This window comes from Coffea arabica, chromosome 4c, assembly GCF_036785885.1.
Source record: "Coffea arabica cultivar ET-39 chromosome 4c, Coffea Arabica ET-39 HiFi, whole genome shotgun sequence".
Classification (NCBI taxonomy): domain Eukaryota; kingdom Viridiplantae; phylum Streptophyta; class Magnoliopsida; order Gentianales; family Rubiaceae; genus Coffea; species Coffea arabica.
In genome coordinates this window covers 8,285,752-8,302,878 of record NC_092316.1, presented here as the reverse complement: position 1 = coordinate 8,302,878, position 17,127 = coordinate 8,285,752, and the positions used below count along the sequence as shown (strand labels likewise).

Here is a 17,127-nt window from a genome sequence, read left to right as displayed (position 1 = left end):
ACTGATAAGGAAGCTGAGAAATACTTGTTGAATTGGCCGACCGCATCTAACCTAGAATTGCACGTGGGCCATGTGGTTTAATTTGATTTAATGTGATTTGATTATTCTTAAATTAGATTGGTGGCTATCACCTAGATTAGGAAAGCAGAGGAAGCTGCATCGGTTATTATCTAAAACTTTTTCCAAGATGAATGCTTTTGTATTTCCCCCAACCTCTTTCTTTTTGGGGTGGTAATACTGAAAAGGGTTAATTTCACTTTGCACTCTTCGACTATTCTTGAATTTTAGGAGTTTGACCTCCACATTAATTGTGAAGTGGAAGGTTAAGAGTTCAAACCTTGCCTCCCACCAATATGCCTCTATATGAGATTTGTTCTAAATTCATACGGGTGCACCACGCACCCGTCTGATCTGATGGTGGTTCAGTCCCCATCAGATTTCCCGTCCCCGACTCAGTTGGGCCACCCAAGGTTTGTAAAATCGGGATCCTACGTAGGATCGATTTTAGTTTCACAGGATCGGATCGTAGGATCGGATCGTAGAATCGTAAGATCCTACCAAAAGCTCTTAATTGCAATTAAAGGTTGCAATTCTTTAATAAATTACAAATATACCACAAATATTTTCATTTATTTGTAAAATGGAGCTTCGTATTTCACAAATTTACAAAAAAATTGTAGGATCGTACGATCCTACCGATCCTACGATCCTACGATCCTGCACGATCCTGCACGATCCTGCTACGATTCTATGCGATCCTGCAAAAAATTAATATGATTTGCGATTCTGCATACGATCCGGATCGATTTTGATTATCCGGATCGTAGGATCGTACGATCCTACGATCCGGATCGCGATTTTGACAACTATGGGGCCACCCTCTAGAGTAAGTTCCGCCCCCTCCCCTCCACCCCCACCCCTGAATAGGAGTAAGAGTATGTTAAATTAAACTAGATGTACCGTTACATAAAAGAAAAACAAAAGATAAAAAAAAACTATTCTCAAATTTTTTGCTTTAGTTTCTAAGTTTTAAAGTGAAGCACTTTAGTCATTGAAGTATAAAATTAGTCCCACTTTAATTCTCGAAATATAAGCTTTATCCCACTTTAGTCTTCAAAATTATAAATTTTTTCTCATTTAAATATAAAATCCACCTTGCTTTCATCAATGATTTTACTTAAATGGGATAAATTTTATATTTTAAAAACTAAAGTGTCCCATTTTGAAATCTAAGAGATCAAAATCAGAATTCAAATATAATTAAAGGGTGCAAGATGAAATTAATCCTTTCCTTTTTGTGGTGAGATTGCTCATTTGGCGGTAGTAAAAATGGTTGCAAGACTCTGTCTTGACTTGCAGCTTGCATCCATGGACATGGTAAGGAAACGGTCTTTTGTTAAATTACACTACTATATGTTGAAATGATTAGCCCCATATCACATATTATAATATATTCCCATACATCAAGTTTCTTTGGAGATTATGCTACTGATACTGATATCCAATGCTTACTCAATAATAAAAAATTTGTTGATGTAACCAGATCTTATAAGCAATAAATATTGAACTGCATCTATCCCCTTCACGGAGCTGGAAAGGAAAAGGAAGGGCCAGAAGCTTTTAGTGAGGTTCAAGAAATTTGGAATCCTCCTAGAAACATCAACTTGAAAGCCCACTTCTTGTTTGTTTATAGTTCTTTCTGCTAAGGAAGTCATAATGTGTAACTTTCCATATATTTTTAATAATAGCATTTGGTAAACTTTAGGTGACCCGTCGATATTGCTTGGAGCCTCGTTTTGTCAATTTCTTGCCTAGTTTTTCGGAAAACAGCCACCATAAGTTTACATAACCACGTAACTCAATCCAGAAAAAATTCAATATCAAGATTTTTACTCTAATGCTACTCTTGATCTAGTGCTTCCTGATCCAATGATTCGTCTTTTGTTGCCAATGCACTACTGACATGTGAGTTATATCTTGTACGTCTTGGTAAAAACTCAAATGATCGAGAAAATTAAAGAACATCAACAGGGTATGCTCTTGATTGACTGATTCTTCACCAAATGGAAAGAAGAAATGAATTTATTGAAACGAAGGAACGAACTTAATCAATTAAACATCCCAATTTCTAACAGCAGATTTACTGTTGAAATGGAGCAATTTCTATACCTACAAAAGGCTGAGGAGAAAGAATATACAATGAAACAAAAACAAAAAAAGTTCCATCGATCTCGTCTGTACAAGCTGCAGCAAGCTGAGAGTCTGAGACTCTGCAGATTTCGTCACAAAATTGCAGATTCCTAAACCAGATTCAACCCTTTATGTTTTGCAAAAAAGGGTGGGACAAAAGCTGAGTGGCAGTCCATCTTTTACTTGAATCTTTCTGCAAACAACACCCAATAAAGCTCCTGAACTCTTTAGAGACATATTCTGGCAAGCTCGGAGGCTCGCCAAAGCATATAGCACACATTAATGTCGCCCAGTCCGGCCTCTGTCCTTCAGGCAAGTATGGAAAATGTCCCATATATAACTCCAACAGAGTCAATCCTAAGCTCCATATGTCGCTTGCATATCCATTGTAAGTCCCATCGTTTCCATAAGTATCGGGATCAAATCTTTCCGGGCTCATGTAAGCACAAGTGCCCACATAGGAATTGCAGGGGTCCAAAGTTCTGCACATAATTTTGCTGACACCAAAATCCGCGATTTTGACTTGCATCTGTTCGTTGACTAGTAGGTTTGATGGCTTCAAATCTCTGTGAATGATTTTGCGAGCATGCAAATGTTCCAGCCCCTGCACCACCTGATATGCTATTTTAGCGACCATTTGTTCCGAAAAAAGGACTCCAGATTTTACTAGGCTCTCTAGAGTGCCTTTGTCCATGAACTCCATTAAAATCGCGATATCCCCACCCCATTTTTCCAAGACTCCATGACATTTCACCACGTACGGAGAGTCCGTCCGGCGGAGAATTGAGATTTCACTGAGGATTTGGCGACGGTTTATGGGGTCGCTATCGCCATGGACGACTTTTAGAGCATAAGTGGCTGATGTCCGTTTGTGACGAACTTTATATACGGTGCCACCGTTACCGTGGCCTAGGACTTGGACTTTTTCGATGTCGGCAGCGGTGATGGTGGTGGTGGTTGATGCTGTTGTTGTGGTGTTGGTGGTTGCGGTGGTGGAGAGGGAGGAAGGAGGGAGCGGTAAAGGAAATCGAGGGCGGCGTTCGGAATGTTCTGGCAGTGGAAGGCGGAGATTCAATTGGCGGCGGTCTTTAACCAAGGCCATTAGGATACTATACACTAGAGCAGCGGAGCAGAAGGTTTTGGATTGATTAGTCGTTAGAGGAATGGAAAAGTGGGTGTTTATATAAGTGGAGAAGGAAAGCACGTGTTGTAAAGATATCAAAGGGAAGGAAGGTGTGTGGATAGAGCGGAGAAGGGTCCTACATCCTACTATTTGGATGATGAGATATACGTTTAGGTGAGAATTCTTGTCTGTTTTCTTGATTCTTCATAATCTCAAATTTGTACATTTTTACTTGACATGTACAAAATACTTATTTACGATAACTTGAACAAAAATCAAATGCTATACTTTTTTGATTTGAGGACTGACTAATGGAATTCTATATCCTCATTCCAATCCAAACAAAGCCAATATTATAATGCTTCCCAAAATTTAGGTCTTGCAACATTAAAAATTTCTTTTTTAAAAAAAAAAAAAATGCACAAGCCATCATTTAGTGTCTTCTTTAAGGGCTTATATACGGAAGAATACTTTCTTGGATTATGGGCAATAGGTAATTACGTGCAGTAGAGGTCAAGTCTTTTATTTAGTGTCTGAACAAGAATAAATTCATCATTACTATTGCAGTTAGCCATCATTTGGTTCTTATCCAAGTGCATAATATAAAATAATTAGGGGAGCTACAAACATTTTCCTTGTAGTTGTATCACGGGTTCGTTAAAAATCTGGCCGATCACTAAATTATTTCTTCTGTATCTATTTTTGACTATCAAATCATCATTTTTCGTATAAAATAGTTTAATGACCGACGAGATTAAATTATTACCCTTTTGTTGATGGATTCACTAATAAGTAACCATCCACATCTTTCTGTGTGCCTGTCACATGTGATGAAGCCAACTGGATTGATGCAAAGAAAAGGGGGCTAGCTAATTAATTTGTAGTGCTATTATACTTTTAGGTTGTGTTTGGATTGTATTTTTCATGATTTTTCATGGAAAAATTACTGTAACGATTTAATATATGTGAGGGAAAAAGGTAATAGAGAAATGTGATCACGAAAAATAACGTAATTTTCCGACGAAAAGTTGCAATCCAAACAAGGAATTTTCTTTTGGTAAGAGCTAGTATTATAATGTTATTATTAAGCAAGTGGATGATTTCTGTGGCGACCCCCTTCCCCCAAAACAAGTAAACAAGTGGTTTGTCTTGACATGACTGCCTGATTTTGGTACTAACCAAGTCACTTACCATGGCTGGCCTGCCTCTGATCAAATTTGAATTAAATGAACGTTAATAATTGAGGAAGGGGGTTGGAAACTTGGAACGGTTTTTCTTTATTCCACCTAATAAATACCTAAATCCTTTACTAGGTTGGCCCAATCAACATCACTCTTTTTTTCTTTTTTCCCCCCCTTTTAGATTTAATCTAAAGAGCACTAAGCATGTTATGGAAAAGTAATCAGATGATGATGCATACTGATTAAAACTTGTTCCGTCATATTAAACCTTCTTCTCTGAATTTCAATTGTATTTTGTTTGTGCGTGTCAGATTTGTCGTTAGGCCTGACATCATGCAACGTATATTGGATTAAATAAATGATTAGAATTAAATCACAAGATAAACTAATTTATCCTCAATACAAATTTTGTAGAAACTAACTGAATATATATAATGGAAAAAGGACAGAGGCGGCTAATTTGATGAATCTGTCGCAACCCATTGATTCCAGGCTAATCTGGTCAGCTATTCATTGAACAGAGACAATTCAACTTTGTTTCACTGAAAAACACAGTAGTATATAATATGCATATGCAGTATGATATGACTAAGGGTTGAAAACAAAAAAGTCCCCGGTAGTATACCTAATACACAGAAAAATCTAGCGTAGATTTAAAATATACAAAATGACGCCTCATATTTTGAACTAAATTGTAAACTAACAGAATTCGTTAAATTTAACGAAAATGACGGTTTCGCCCTTTAAACTTGCCGGATTCCGTTAAGTACGATTAAATTTCAAATGTAGAATTTATTTATAAGATCTCTAATTCCAAAGCCTTTTGATTTATTTTGGGTTTTGAATTCTGATCCTTCTAAGAAGACGCCTGCCTAATTGTTGTTTGTAGCTGCCACGCCACAGTTGCAGCAGTACTGCTAAAATAGTGACTCAGTAGGGCCACGCATGCAACTAGGATTAATTTGGGCAAAATGCAGCTCCCCATCCTTGTCAAGCTTTTATGTTGTTGGACCTAAGTTGTTTTTTCCCTTTCTCCATAATTGTTGCCTATTTGCTTGTGTTAGCCCGAGAGGGCATGTTTTCAATGAATTTTTATGCATTTTCAGTGTAAAATGCACTAAAAATGTTTGCTTGTGGCATGTCACTGACGAATTTCTTGAACCATCAGCAATTAAAGACGTTTCCTACAATTGGGATTAGGTGGCAATTGGAAACAATTTATATCTTGCAGGTAACAACAATCTAGAGGACAGTTGGGATTAGGTTGACACCACCACACTAGCTTGTATAGAAGTTATATCCGTTGCTAATTGGTTTTCTTGAACCAATTTTTCTTTTTGACAGTGAGCTTGGTGGAATGAGATTTAATAATAAATGAGGAGGCGCGACATGGGATTAGAATTCAGAACCTATGCGTTTCGAGATTCTTGAACCAAATGAACCTGCATTATTGGAAAGGAAATGGAATGATTGCATTATTGGAAAGGGGATGGAAATTGAATCATGGTCTAAATCAGAAACAAGAGCACTTTGATCTTCCTTGATGAAAGGGTGACCAGCAGACAAATGGTTGGCACTTGGACACGGTTGAATTCGCCAGTTAGTTACTGGTCCTAATCGGATGGACAGTAATAATTTTGTGGTTGCAACCTGTAGGGGTGTACAAAATCGAGGGAATTTTCGAAATCGGTAAATCAAAAATTGAAATTGAATTCAGGTTTTCCGAATTCATATATTTCGAATTTGGTTCAAATTCGGTAATGGAGTTTTCCAAATCGGAATTTTCAATTTCGAAATCGGAATTCGAATTCCGATTTCAAATTCGTTTTTAATATATAAATATATTTTTTATACATATAATATAAAATTTATATAATATAATATAATATAAAATTTATATAATATAATAATATAATATTATATTATATAAATTTTATATTATATAATAATATATAAATTTTTCCGAATTCGGTGAAATCGGAATATTATATAAATTTACAAATTCGAATTCGAAATTGATGAATTCGATCGAATTATCAGATATCAAAATTTTGAAAATTTTGAATTCAAACTTTTGAATTACCGATTTCGAATTCGATGCACACCCCTAGCAACCTGAGTTGTGCGTCTCCTAGATCGTCTGGATTTTTCTCTTTTAGGTTGAGCAGAGGAAGTGCCATGTTTTGGCTGATATTGCACTGGTATGGTCGATAGAAGAAATATGAAGAGATTTCCTTGTGCTGAAATCATAGTGTGATGTTGAGAACCAATAAAAACAGGTAAAAGGGGGAGCACAACAATCAAAGTGGATGGATGGCAAACAATATCTTGATTATAATTTTGAGTTCTTAATTGTTTCTTAAGATATCTCCAGCCCCCTACAATAAATTTTAGGTACCGACCCTTCCTAAAAGTCATCTTAACTACAGAAGCTTTTTAAGTTTTAGAGCATTGAGTTTCCCCGGATGTAGGTGGCAGCTTATTCACGTATAAGTAGGTGCAATTTGCAAAGTACATAAAAGTGAACTTTCTTTTGCAATTTGCATACCCAAATGCAGCTGAAAGTGTATTAGTAGTAAATTGTTTCTTTAAATTCATAGTTTTTTTGTTTCAAAGAAAAAAAAAACTCAACATTTACAAAGCAGTCCTAAAGGGTATGGCAGAATCAGTACTAACATGCAACGGACTTTGCTGATCGATCAGCGCTGTACTCTGAACCACTGAGCCAAGCTCTTGACTTAAGTCGCAACGGATCTTCTGTCCCACACTGTCCCATTTTTTATTATATTACTATTTTTTTTTCATAAATATCATGTTTTAGTTCTTTTTTGTTTTCTTAAAATCCAATAACTATTAATTCAGTAATACACAAAATTTAACAAATTCAAAAAATCAAAATGCATAAAAAATGAGATCTTTTATGCATTTTCTGTTGTATTTTTTAATTTTCTATTATATATTGCTTTTTTGAAACTGTTGTATTATTTTTTTACTGAATTAATAGTTATTGGATCTTAAGAAAATAAAAAAGAACTAAAACATGATATTTATGAAGGAGAAATAGCAATATAATAAAAAGTGGGACAAAAAATGGCACAAAATTTGAGACAGAAGATCCGTTGCGTACTTAAGTCCCTCCTTGGCCCCGGTAAGTGGGGGGTTCAAATTCTATATGTAGCAAAAAAAAATCAAGGATGGTGTTATAACATTCTCTTGATTTAATCAAGTTTGCATACTTATTGCTGCCTAACACACAAACTTAAGCATAAAAAAAATTATACAATTGTTATTGTTACCAGAAAAAAAAATCAGTGCTATATTCTGGACAAAATCACCATCAACAAAATGGTGACCACAGCTGGGGATACAAAGGAATCTGCCAATAATGACAATTTGAAAAGATGAGTGGAATGATTGATGAGACAGAATGGCATTGAAAATGTGTGATTTTTCCGGAGAGGATTGGGGCCAAGAAAGAAGAAGAAGGTGGAGGGATTGGAGCCTGTCCCTTATGCCAATCAATGATGAAGAACATTTACAACCAATAAGCTGGTGAAAACAGACAATTTATCAAGATATCTAATCGTGCCGTAAAGTTGCAAAACTGCTTTGATTTGCCAATTAATCTTCACTTTGGTGTTGTAAATTATTTATAGTGACGGATTCAGTGAATTTCCCATGCTCTTCTTTGGTCTCTAATGAACTTGAAATGAGGTCAAGATTTCAATTTTGGCATTCTTTCCTAGGTGTGTGACTGTGACCTCTATCAAGTATTGACTGAGATTTCAAAACTCTGTGTCAAGTATTAATAACTGGGCTTTAAGAAGAACCAAAGAAGAGTTTGGAGTTCAAAACCCTAATGCAATCCCAAAGGTTCTTGAAAGCTTCTAATTCTTTCTTTAACTTCAAAGATTGCGTTTTGATACAAGTCCAAAAAAGTATGGCACATATTTTACTTTGATCGATCAGGACAAAATCACCATCAAAGGATGGTGGTGACCACAGCGTACGAATACTAACTTGGGAATGAGGAAAATGCAAATAATCCTTAAAGAATGGGCAGGATGATTAATGAGGAAAAAAATGGCATTGAAAATGTGATTGAAGCTTTCAAAAAAAAAAAAAAAAAAAAGAGCAAAGAAAATGTGGCTGAATTGTAACAGTTAATGATTTTAGCCAGCAAGAATTGTAAAATGGCAGTAAGCGAAATAGAACCTTCTGCTTTTTTTTTTTTGGGGCAATAAAAAGAAAAATAGAAGACGAATAATGACAGCAATTGAAATCTGAAATGCTTAGATTTCATCTAAGTTTCAATATCTCGTTTGTAGGGCTAAACTAGGGTTGCAAAGAAGCTAAGTTAAATTGAGTTTTGACCTAATCGAATCGAATCTCGATTTAATTTTACTGAACTCGAGTTTAATTCAACGAACTCTCAATATAAAACTCAAACTCGATCTCAAATTTAAGTCGAGTTGAGTTTGAGTTTAGTCTCAAATTTGAACCGAGTCAAGTTTGTAAAATATTAATTTTTAAATAAATAATAAAATAATAAACATAAATAATTTACATATATATATGTAAATTTTACTAGTATTAAAAAAACTCACACGCGCGCGCGCACCCACACACGGAGTGGAGGTCTCCAAATTGCACTCGCTGCCCTCACCAGACTGGCCCATGACTTTGTGAATTATTCATAACAGGTTCACAGAGGTTGACCAGGAAGGTAGTCTGAATATACAGTTCTTTTGGCTTTGTTAAAGCAGAGTAGTTATTCTCTAAATTATTCTGACTTGGTTCAGAGCCACAGTTATTCCACTCCATGCTTGTAATGGTCAACAGCACAATGCATTACACAAAAGAGCCAACTTACCTCAATTGTTCTAAATAATCTAACTCCTCTTTATTATATTTATAGTTGCCTAAAGTCGGTTATAGAACTTTCTTAATAACTAATTAACTCTATACTCCTTATAATTTGAGACAGTGGACTAATTATTAGACTGTTCTAGCAGATTACTTAGAAGAGTATAGTTACTAGACAAACAACCGGAAGCTTCAACCTACACTAAACTAATAACTACCTAATAAAAACTCTTAAATTTTATTAATAGTTATAAGTAATTATTGGATCGCTATCCCTTCCATACATTTTTATTTTCTTAAATTCTCTGCATAAATTTAAAATTAATTTCATATAAATAATTATTATTTTTATAGAATAGTGTGTTTTTATTAGTTGCAAGCACACCGTGAGTGTGCCTTACCAACTATTTTATGATTTACCTTTTTTTTTTTTTTTTTGTTCAGAATACAAATGGAATCCATTGTCTTTGCTATTAGGAGAAGAGAATCCAAGCTTGAGCCCTTTACTTAAATAGCACCTTCGAGGAATCACTTTAAGCTGGTTTACTTGATCTTGATATTCCTTTTTACTGCACAAATGAAGAAAAATGGAAGGAATTTTTTTGAAAAAGAAACAAAAGAAAACATTATTGACTTATCAAGATTTTATTCCTTGTCCAGAGTCCAGACTAGGCTATTCATGTATTCTTTAACCACCACAAGAAAAGTGTAACGTAGTCCGACACCATGAATGTAGAATCATGGGCTCAAAACAACGTAGGCATTTTCATTATCGCCTGTCGAGTCAGTGAAAAGGAAACTCAATCATGATAAGCCAGGATATATTCCTGGTACTGCAATGCATTGATATTCACATATTTATGGTTGGTTCAGGCATTCTTGGGTTGCACAATCAGTTTAATAAGGAGTTTCCATATATATATATATATATATTTTTTTTGTCGTCCAAGAAGTAGGAAAGCTGTGATATATGGAAATGCAGAGTAGCAGTGGAATAGGTAGAGGTGGTAAAAGTGCTGAGTCAGAAGATGAAGAGTTTGAAGTGGAGGACCTTCAGGAGTCCACCGAATCTACTTGGAAGAACTATTTCAGGTTGATTTGGAATTGCTCTGGACTTGATCAGTCCATTAACAGTAGAAGTGGAAATGGAAGAGAAATCACCACAAGAGGTAGAGGCCATTCTCATGGATTTGTCATTGAGCCTAACAACAGGTATGATCTAACTTTTTCTGTTGTGTGCTTATCGTTTTAATATTTTTTTGGAGGGTTCAAGTTTCTGCAATTGGGCTTGTGTGGTGGAGATATATGATATGTACTTTGTAGACATCTTAACTTCGCCTGTATGGTGGTAGTGGATGGCGGATGATTTTGTGGTCTTAAATATTAGTAGTCCTTAAAAGTGGGGAAAGCAACTGTTCTGGATAATACGAGGCTCATACGAGGTCACATCACACCAAACACCTCAATTTGTTGTGGAAAAATATGCAATATCAACTTAAGACTTGGGTAGATACAATTGTTAATAGTTTTGATAGACGGAGTAACTCTAGGATTAGTTCGAAATTGGAATTTGTTATGCAGATGTTTTTATAAACATTGCAATTGCATTCACGGAGGCAGACAACATATGTAAATCTGATACATATGTGTGTCTAGCAAACTCTGAGTCATTGCTCACCTTTTGCATGGTTGAGTGTACGTGCAAATGTACGCTTGATTTTGAACCATTCGAACTACTGATCTGGTCGGAAACTGTAAAACTAGACTATTTCGGAAATATTTTCTGGGAACAAAATTTTTTTGGCAACAAATCTGATTTTTTTTCTTGACCTTCTTGAGTGCAATGCCGCCCTTTCTGAATCTCATACTTTCCATATAGAGAAGAATGGTTCAGGCCCTAAATTCTCAAGGTGATTTGCTTTAAAGTGAGGTTGATCAAAGTATTGTAAACTCAGATGCAAAGCTTTGCTTTGGCATTTTGAACTTCCATTTTCCATGTTTGTTTTGTTTTGTTTAAACTAAATCATTCTCATCATCTTTTGTCTTTAAACCAAATAGGAAGCTAAGGTAACAAATTCAATGCAGGTGGTATCAATTGTGGACACACTTCATATTGTTATGGGCAGTGTACTCATCCTTCTTCACACCCCTGGAATTTGCCTTCTTCAGAGGTCTTCCTGAGAACCTCTTTCTTCTAGACATTGCTGGACAATTTGCTTTCCTTATAGATATTGTCGTACGCTTCTTTGTTGCCTACAGACAACCACACTCTCATTGCATGGTCTATAGTCACAGCCGCATTGCTATACGGTTAGTTCTAAGCACTTACAGTGCATATAAGTAATTCTGCATTTTTTGCAATATCATTTTCTCCTGGAGCTTCTTTTTCCTTTCTGCATTACCTATATAATGAATTCCAAATTTATATATAGCCCCGCTTGGCAATCATTGAACTGTCAGATCTGAAGCAAGCACGTTTATTAATAAGACAGCTGAACAGACTGAGATAAAACGAATTTTCACTTGTCAACCATGAAATGCATCAAAGTACATTTATTTGATCACTTTGAATTAGCTTTATTTGTGTATGTAGTAATATGATGAACTGCAACATTCACGCAGCTACTTGAAATCCCAGTTTATGCTTGATCTTCTTGGTTGCTTTCCATGGGACTACATTTTCAAGGTAATAACTAACTCAGTAATTCATCTATTGCATATATATTTGCGATCCTCTTATTGTGTGTTCTTTTTTCCCCTTAATTTCTACATTTTTTCTTTCTCCATTAGTAGGTGATTATAAGTTCTGTTAATACTTTTGAACTTGTTCATTTAACCAATAGAACTTTTGATTCCTGAACTGATTTTGTTGCTAGATTTCCAAGTTTAATTACTTGATTTTCGTATCCAAATGATTTTGAACCTAAAATAGGACCACGTTTTGACCAATCTGAAGCAGATCGGGATGTTGCAGTTTACTAATATTAATGATCCTCATACTCATAAAGCTTGTTGCAATGTTGAGCATTATATATTTGGAGCCATCATGCATATATACACTGATCACAGTAACCTATTTTTATGATTAGGCTTCTGGGAGAAAGGAGCCAGTCAGGTACCTGCTATGGATCAGGCTTAGCAGGGCGCTTAGAGTGACAGATTTTTTTAAAAAGCTTGAGAAAGACATCCGCATCAATTATCTTTTCGCCAGGATCATAAACCTTTTTGTTGTTGAGTTATATTGCACACATACGGCTGCCTGCATCTTTTACTATCTTGCTACCACTCTGCCTCCATCAGAGGAAGGTTATACATGGATAGGAAGTTTACAAATGGGAAGCTACAAATATACACACTTCAGAGAGATTGATCTTTGGACCCGTTATATAACCTCACTTTACTTTGCTATTGTTACTATGGTTACTGTTGGTATGCTACCCTCTTGGTTTTCTTTCTTCATCTCATTGAATAGTAATGCCGTGTATTAAGTATATCATGCATTTTCTTGAGTAGTTGGTTAAACGTTCTGATCTACTGCTAGTTCATCTGAACGTATTCACTTTGGCTTGTAGTTTTACTACCTCTTTTGAATTGTAAACCTTAGTGTTGCTTTTCCTTTATCAAGCTTGCTCATGTTGTTCTCTGCATGGACTTACTGACCTAAATCCTTCTTTTGTCACTTGTGCCACAGGTTATGGGGATATTCATGCTGTCAACACAAAAGAAATGATATTTGTCATGATATATGTTTCTTTTGACATGATTCTGGGGGCTTATTTGCTGGGTAACATGACAGCATTGATAGTGAAAGGATCCAAAACTGAGAGATTCAGGGATGCAATGGCTGATCTCATTAGTTTCATGAACAGAAACAGGCTCGGAAAGGACCTAAGAATGGAGATAGAAAGACATGTTCGATTACAATACGAGAGTGGTTATACTAGTGCTTCTGCTCTTCAGGATCTTCCGGTATCTATCAGGACTAAGGTATCTGCAGTTTGTTTCATCACTAAAAGCCTCAATTACCTGTCCTAAGACTTTAGATCGTCCAAACCATATCTCTATTCTTGACATTGTTCGGCAACTTGTATGTGTAACGCATGAAGTCATGTCCAAAACTGATAAACTGCATGTCTTGAGCTTAAATGATTGTTGACAAAAACAGTTTCTCTTTTACAGGTTTCACAAAAGTCATATGAGCCGTATATTAGAAAGGTTCCTCTTCTCAAAGGATGCTCGGATGAGATTATCAATCATATAGTAAGTCAAGTTCTCTAGATTGTATGCTATTATACAAAATTACAAATGCTACAAATGTCCTGTCATTCTACATCTTCGAAGTGGTGTCTCGTGCAGTTCTAATATGCCCTCTCTCTGACAATCACTAGTCACTTATAGCTGTTGAATATTGGAAAAATGATGATTGACAGAACGAAACCCTTCGAAAATTACCATGAAAAATCAGCGTTCTGAGATTGTAGGACACTTGGAGGTAAAAGTATAATTTTTTGCAATGTGTTTCTAATCTCTTTGGGCTCAAAGGCCTAATCTGTCTGCTTTCTTTGCGTTCACATAATAGCTTAGTGGAAGCAAAATCTTTGTTAAATGGAGGAGATAAAAAACAATCTCTGTGTGAAGTTTGGGGAAATTAGCATTTCTCACTTCTTTGATCCTGCAGGCCCTCAATGTCCATGAAGAATTTTTCCTTCCAGGAGAACTGATTATAGAACAAGGAAGTATGGCTGATCAACTGTACTTCATTTGTCACGGGAAACTGGTATGGCTTTTACTGTTCAGCAATTTATCATTTGTACTCATTTCACGTATATATGATCACGGATGAAATAGAAGTAAATATGAAATAGCCAGCTGGATTTTTGTGTGAGTTTGCCAGCGTATATAGTGCATGTGGGAAAAAAGTGCCTCTTACCTTCAAATTCAATGAGCAAATAAGAGATAATTTGCAAGTTATAGTGTTATGTTGATATTGACAATCTGCATTTTGCAGAAAGGTATCATCAATATATACAAATCCCATACGCCAGTACTCTAAATAGCATGCCTAATACAAGGAAGAGTCATGGCATTTAAGTCAGGCTATGCGACAAGAAACCTTCAAATTTCTCTCAAAAGATAGTTTTTATATCCTTTATCAACAGAGTCTTACGTTTTGTAGGATGAAGTTCGAAGATATGAAAACGAAAGAGAGGAACCACTCTTGAGTCTTGAAACTCACAGTACATTTGGTGAAGTTTCGGTTCTTTGTAATGTCCCAATACCATACACAATCCGAGTTGTTCAATTATGTAGACTACTGCGAATTGACAAGCAGCATTTCCTGGATATCCTTGATACATACTTTCTTGATGGCCGGATAATCATCAATAATCTCCTTGAGGTATGTTCTTAACACGGCTTCATGCTTTCCCATTTGAGGTATGTTCATGATTTTTTTTTCCCTGATTCTGCTGTTTGGAACCGGCATGCGTGTTAGTTTTAGGAGAGTATTTAGTCTGCCTATAAGAGATCCCAAATTCTGCATTTTGTTTTCCGGGAATTCTCTAAATATTGAAAGAAGAATTTAACATTTTGTATTGTCTTTGATGTTCAGGGGAAGGAATCAAACATAGAAAATATCATAAAGGAATCTAAGACCACACTTCATATTGCAAAACATGAATCTGAGTTGGCCATGAAATTAAACTGTGCTACATATGATGGAGATCTTTATCGACTACGGTGTTTTATTGGAGCAGGAGCAGATCCAAATATGTCTGATTACAATGATAGGTCACCTCTGGTATGTCAAGTTAACACCGAAATGCCCTGATATCACAATATTGTATAATTGGAATCTTCTCTGTCCTGGATTTCATAACCTTATCAGAAGCCAACAAGAGTTTGCGTTTTCCTTGTATGTTGATTTTTACTAACTTGTTATCTGTTACTTCGCGAGGCTTTTCTTGCGAAATTTCCAGCGTCGTCAACTAGAAAGCAACTTTATTGGGCAATCAAAGGACTCTGATAATGATATATGTATGACTTGAAAAAATATTGCATGTTTTCGTGACAGCACGTTGCTGCTCGGAAGGGTTATGAAGATATAGCTCAGTTCCTTATTGAAAAGGCTGCAAATGTCAATGCCAAAGGTGAGCTTCTTGCAAATGTTCCTTTCGCAATTGTCGTAGTTTTGTTATGAAAGATTGAAGAAAGGGAAACTCATTTTAGCTCAAATCTTGCCTCAGATTATTTCGGAAACACCCCGCTGCTGGAAGCAGTCAGGAATGAGCACGATGAAGTGGCTTCCTTGCTCGTCAATGCTGGGGCAACACTAATGCTAGATCATGTTGGAACTTTTCTCTGTGAGGCAGTTGCAAGCAGAGAATTAGAATTTCTGAAGCGACTATTGTTCAATGGTGCAAATCCTAATGCCAAAAATTTTGACATGAGGACACCACTGCACATTGCTGCATCAGAAGGGTTATATCCAGCATCAGTCTTACTTTTAGAAGCTGGAGCCAGTGTCCTTTCAGTAGACAGGTAAGACACAAGTTCGTCTTGAGCTACATACTTCACTAATCTAGAATGATCCCAACAAAAAGCATTGTCAATCCATAGACTAAATCACTCATCGAACAGAATCTGCTTTTCAAACAAATGCCTAACATGTCCTCAAAGCTTGGCTTTGCCATCTAGTATTCAGCATTTCAGCTATTAATAAACCATCTATTATTTTTCTGACAGCTTCTTGGCACGTTAAACGGTATCCATTCTTTTCAAAATCAGTTGTAAGTTGGTTCTCGTCGCAACCAACCTTAGAGAATTACTAAAATGACTAATGCAGAACTCCTGCTAATGCTATAGCCCTTTTGAACAACTCCGGCAACAAAATATATGCAAATTAAAGATAGTATTATTTTTGGTGGCAAGTTCATACTCAAGTAACCTGGCTGCAACACAGTGTATTGATCTCTGCCTGTAGGGCATCCATGTTTCCCCTAACTTACAAATGCTGTCTTCTGATATCAGTTTTGTCATCTCTCAAATCGGTAATGCTAGTTGGGGCAATGTGTTGTTTGCAGATGGGGCAAAACTCCAGTAGATGAAGCCCGAGTGGGTGGAAACAAGAGCCTAATTAATCTGCTGGAGAATGCAAAGCGTGCTCAGTTATCAGAATTTTCTGAATCCTCTGAAAGAAACCAAGGTGATGCAATAACCAAATTTTAGTAAGTACCTTATCAGGATCTCTCTCTCATAATTTTGATTTTAAGTGTAATTCTATGTTGTTCATCCAATCTTTCTTTGCTCCTTTGCAGGCTCAGTTATAATAGAGCAAGAACAAAGGAAATGTACAGTGTTCCCCTCTCATCCCTGGGATAATTTAGATGGCAGAAGAACTGGAGTTGTTATATGGGTTCCACAGAATATGGATGATCTCATTAGAACCGCAAAGGAACAATTGAAAGTTCACAATGGTTCCTGCATATTATCAGAAAATGGTGGCAAAATTCTTGATGTTAGAATGATCTCTGATAATCAAAATTTGTTTCTAGTTAATGAAGCACCATAGATAAACGTACATAAACCATGCAGTAGTAGAACCAAGACCTTTGTTCGGGATGCAATAATTTTAGTTTCAACTTACAAATTACAATACATGGTTTGTGGATTTTTGTGACAACTCACAACTTTACTAGACGCGCACCAGTTTCTTCCATGTTACAAAAATTATAAAAATAACAAATTGATACAGCTTGTGATTTATGA

At 36.0% G+C, this 17,127-nt stretch overlaps 2 protein-coding genes across 5 annotated transcripts; one reads left to right on the top strand and one right to left on the bottom strand.

The window, feature by feature from the left end:
- Positions 1-2,044: 2,044 nt before the first annotated feature.
- LOC113738431 (mitogen-activated protein kinase kinase 9-like) lies at positions 2,045-3,361 on the bottom strand. The gene has a single exon (XM_027265634.2). The coding sequence runs from the start codon at positions 3,290-3,292 to the stop codon at positions 2,312-2,314; it is 981 nt and encodes a 326-aa protein (XP_027121435.1). The 5' UTR covers positions 3,293-3,361; the 3' UTR covers positions 2,045-2,311.
- A 6,693-nt stretch (positions 3,362-10,054) lies between these two features.
- On the top strand, positions 10,055-17,041 carry LOC113738641 (potassium channel SKOR-like). 4 transcript variants are annotated; one of them, XM_072045883.1, is made up of 14 exons: positions 10,434-10,572; positions 11,446-11,531; positions 11,620-11,670; positions 11,983-12,046; positions 12,450-12,789; positions 13,052-13,347; positions 13,540-13,620; positions 14,039-14,137; positions 14,537-14,758; positions 14,972-15,160; positions 15,434-15,509; positions 15,606-15,900; positions 16,443-16,564; positions 16,677-17,041. In XM_072045883.1, exons 2-14 carry the CDS (start codon positions 11,479-11,481, stop codon positions 16,928-16,930), a joined length of 2,142 nt encoding a protein of 713 aa, XP_071901984.1. In that variant the 5' UTR covers positions 10,434-10,572; positions 11,446-11,478; the 3' UTR covers positions 16,931-17,041. The 4 variants fall into 4 exon arrangements, with proteins under 4 accessions (XP_071901981.1, XP_071901982.1, XP_071901983.1 ...); XM_072045880.1 differs by having other exon boundaries at positions 10,055-10,572; positions 11,446-11,670; XM_072045882.1 differs by having other exon boundaries at positions 10,057-10,572; positions 11,446-11,670; positions 16,443-16,586; positions 16,677-16,912.
- The last annotated feature ends 86 nt before the right edge of the window (positions 17,042-17,127 follow it).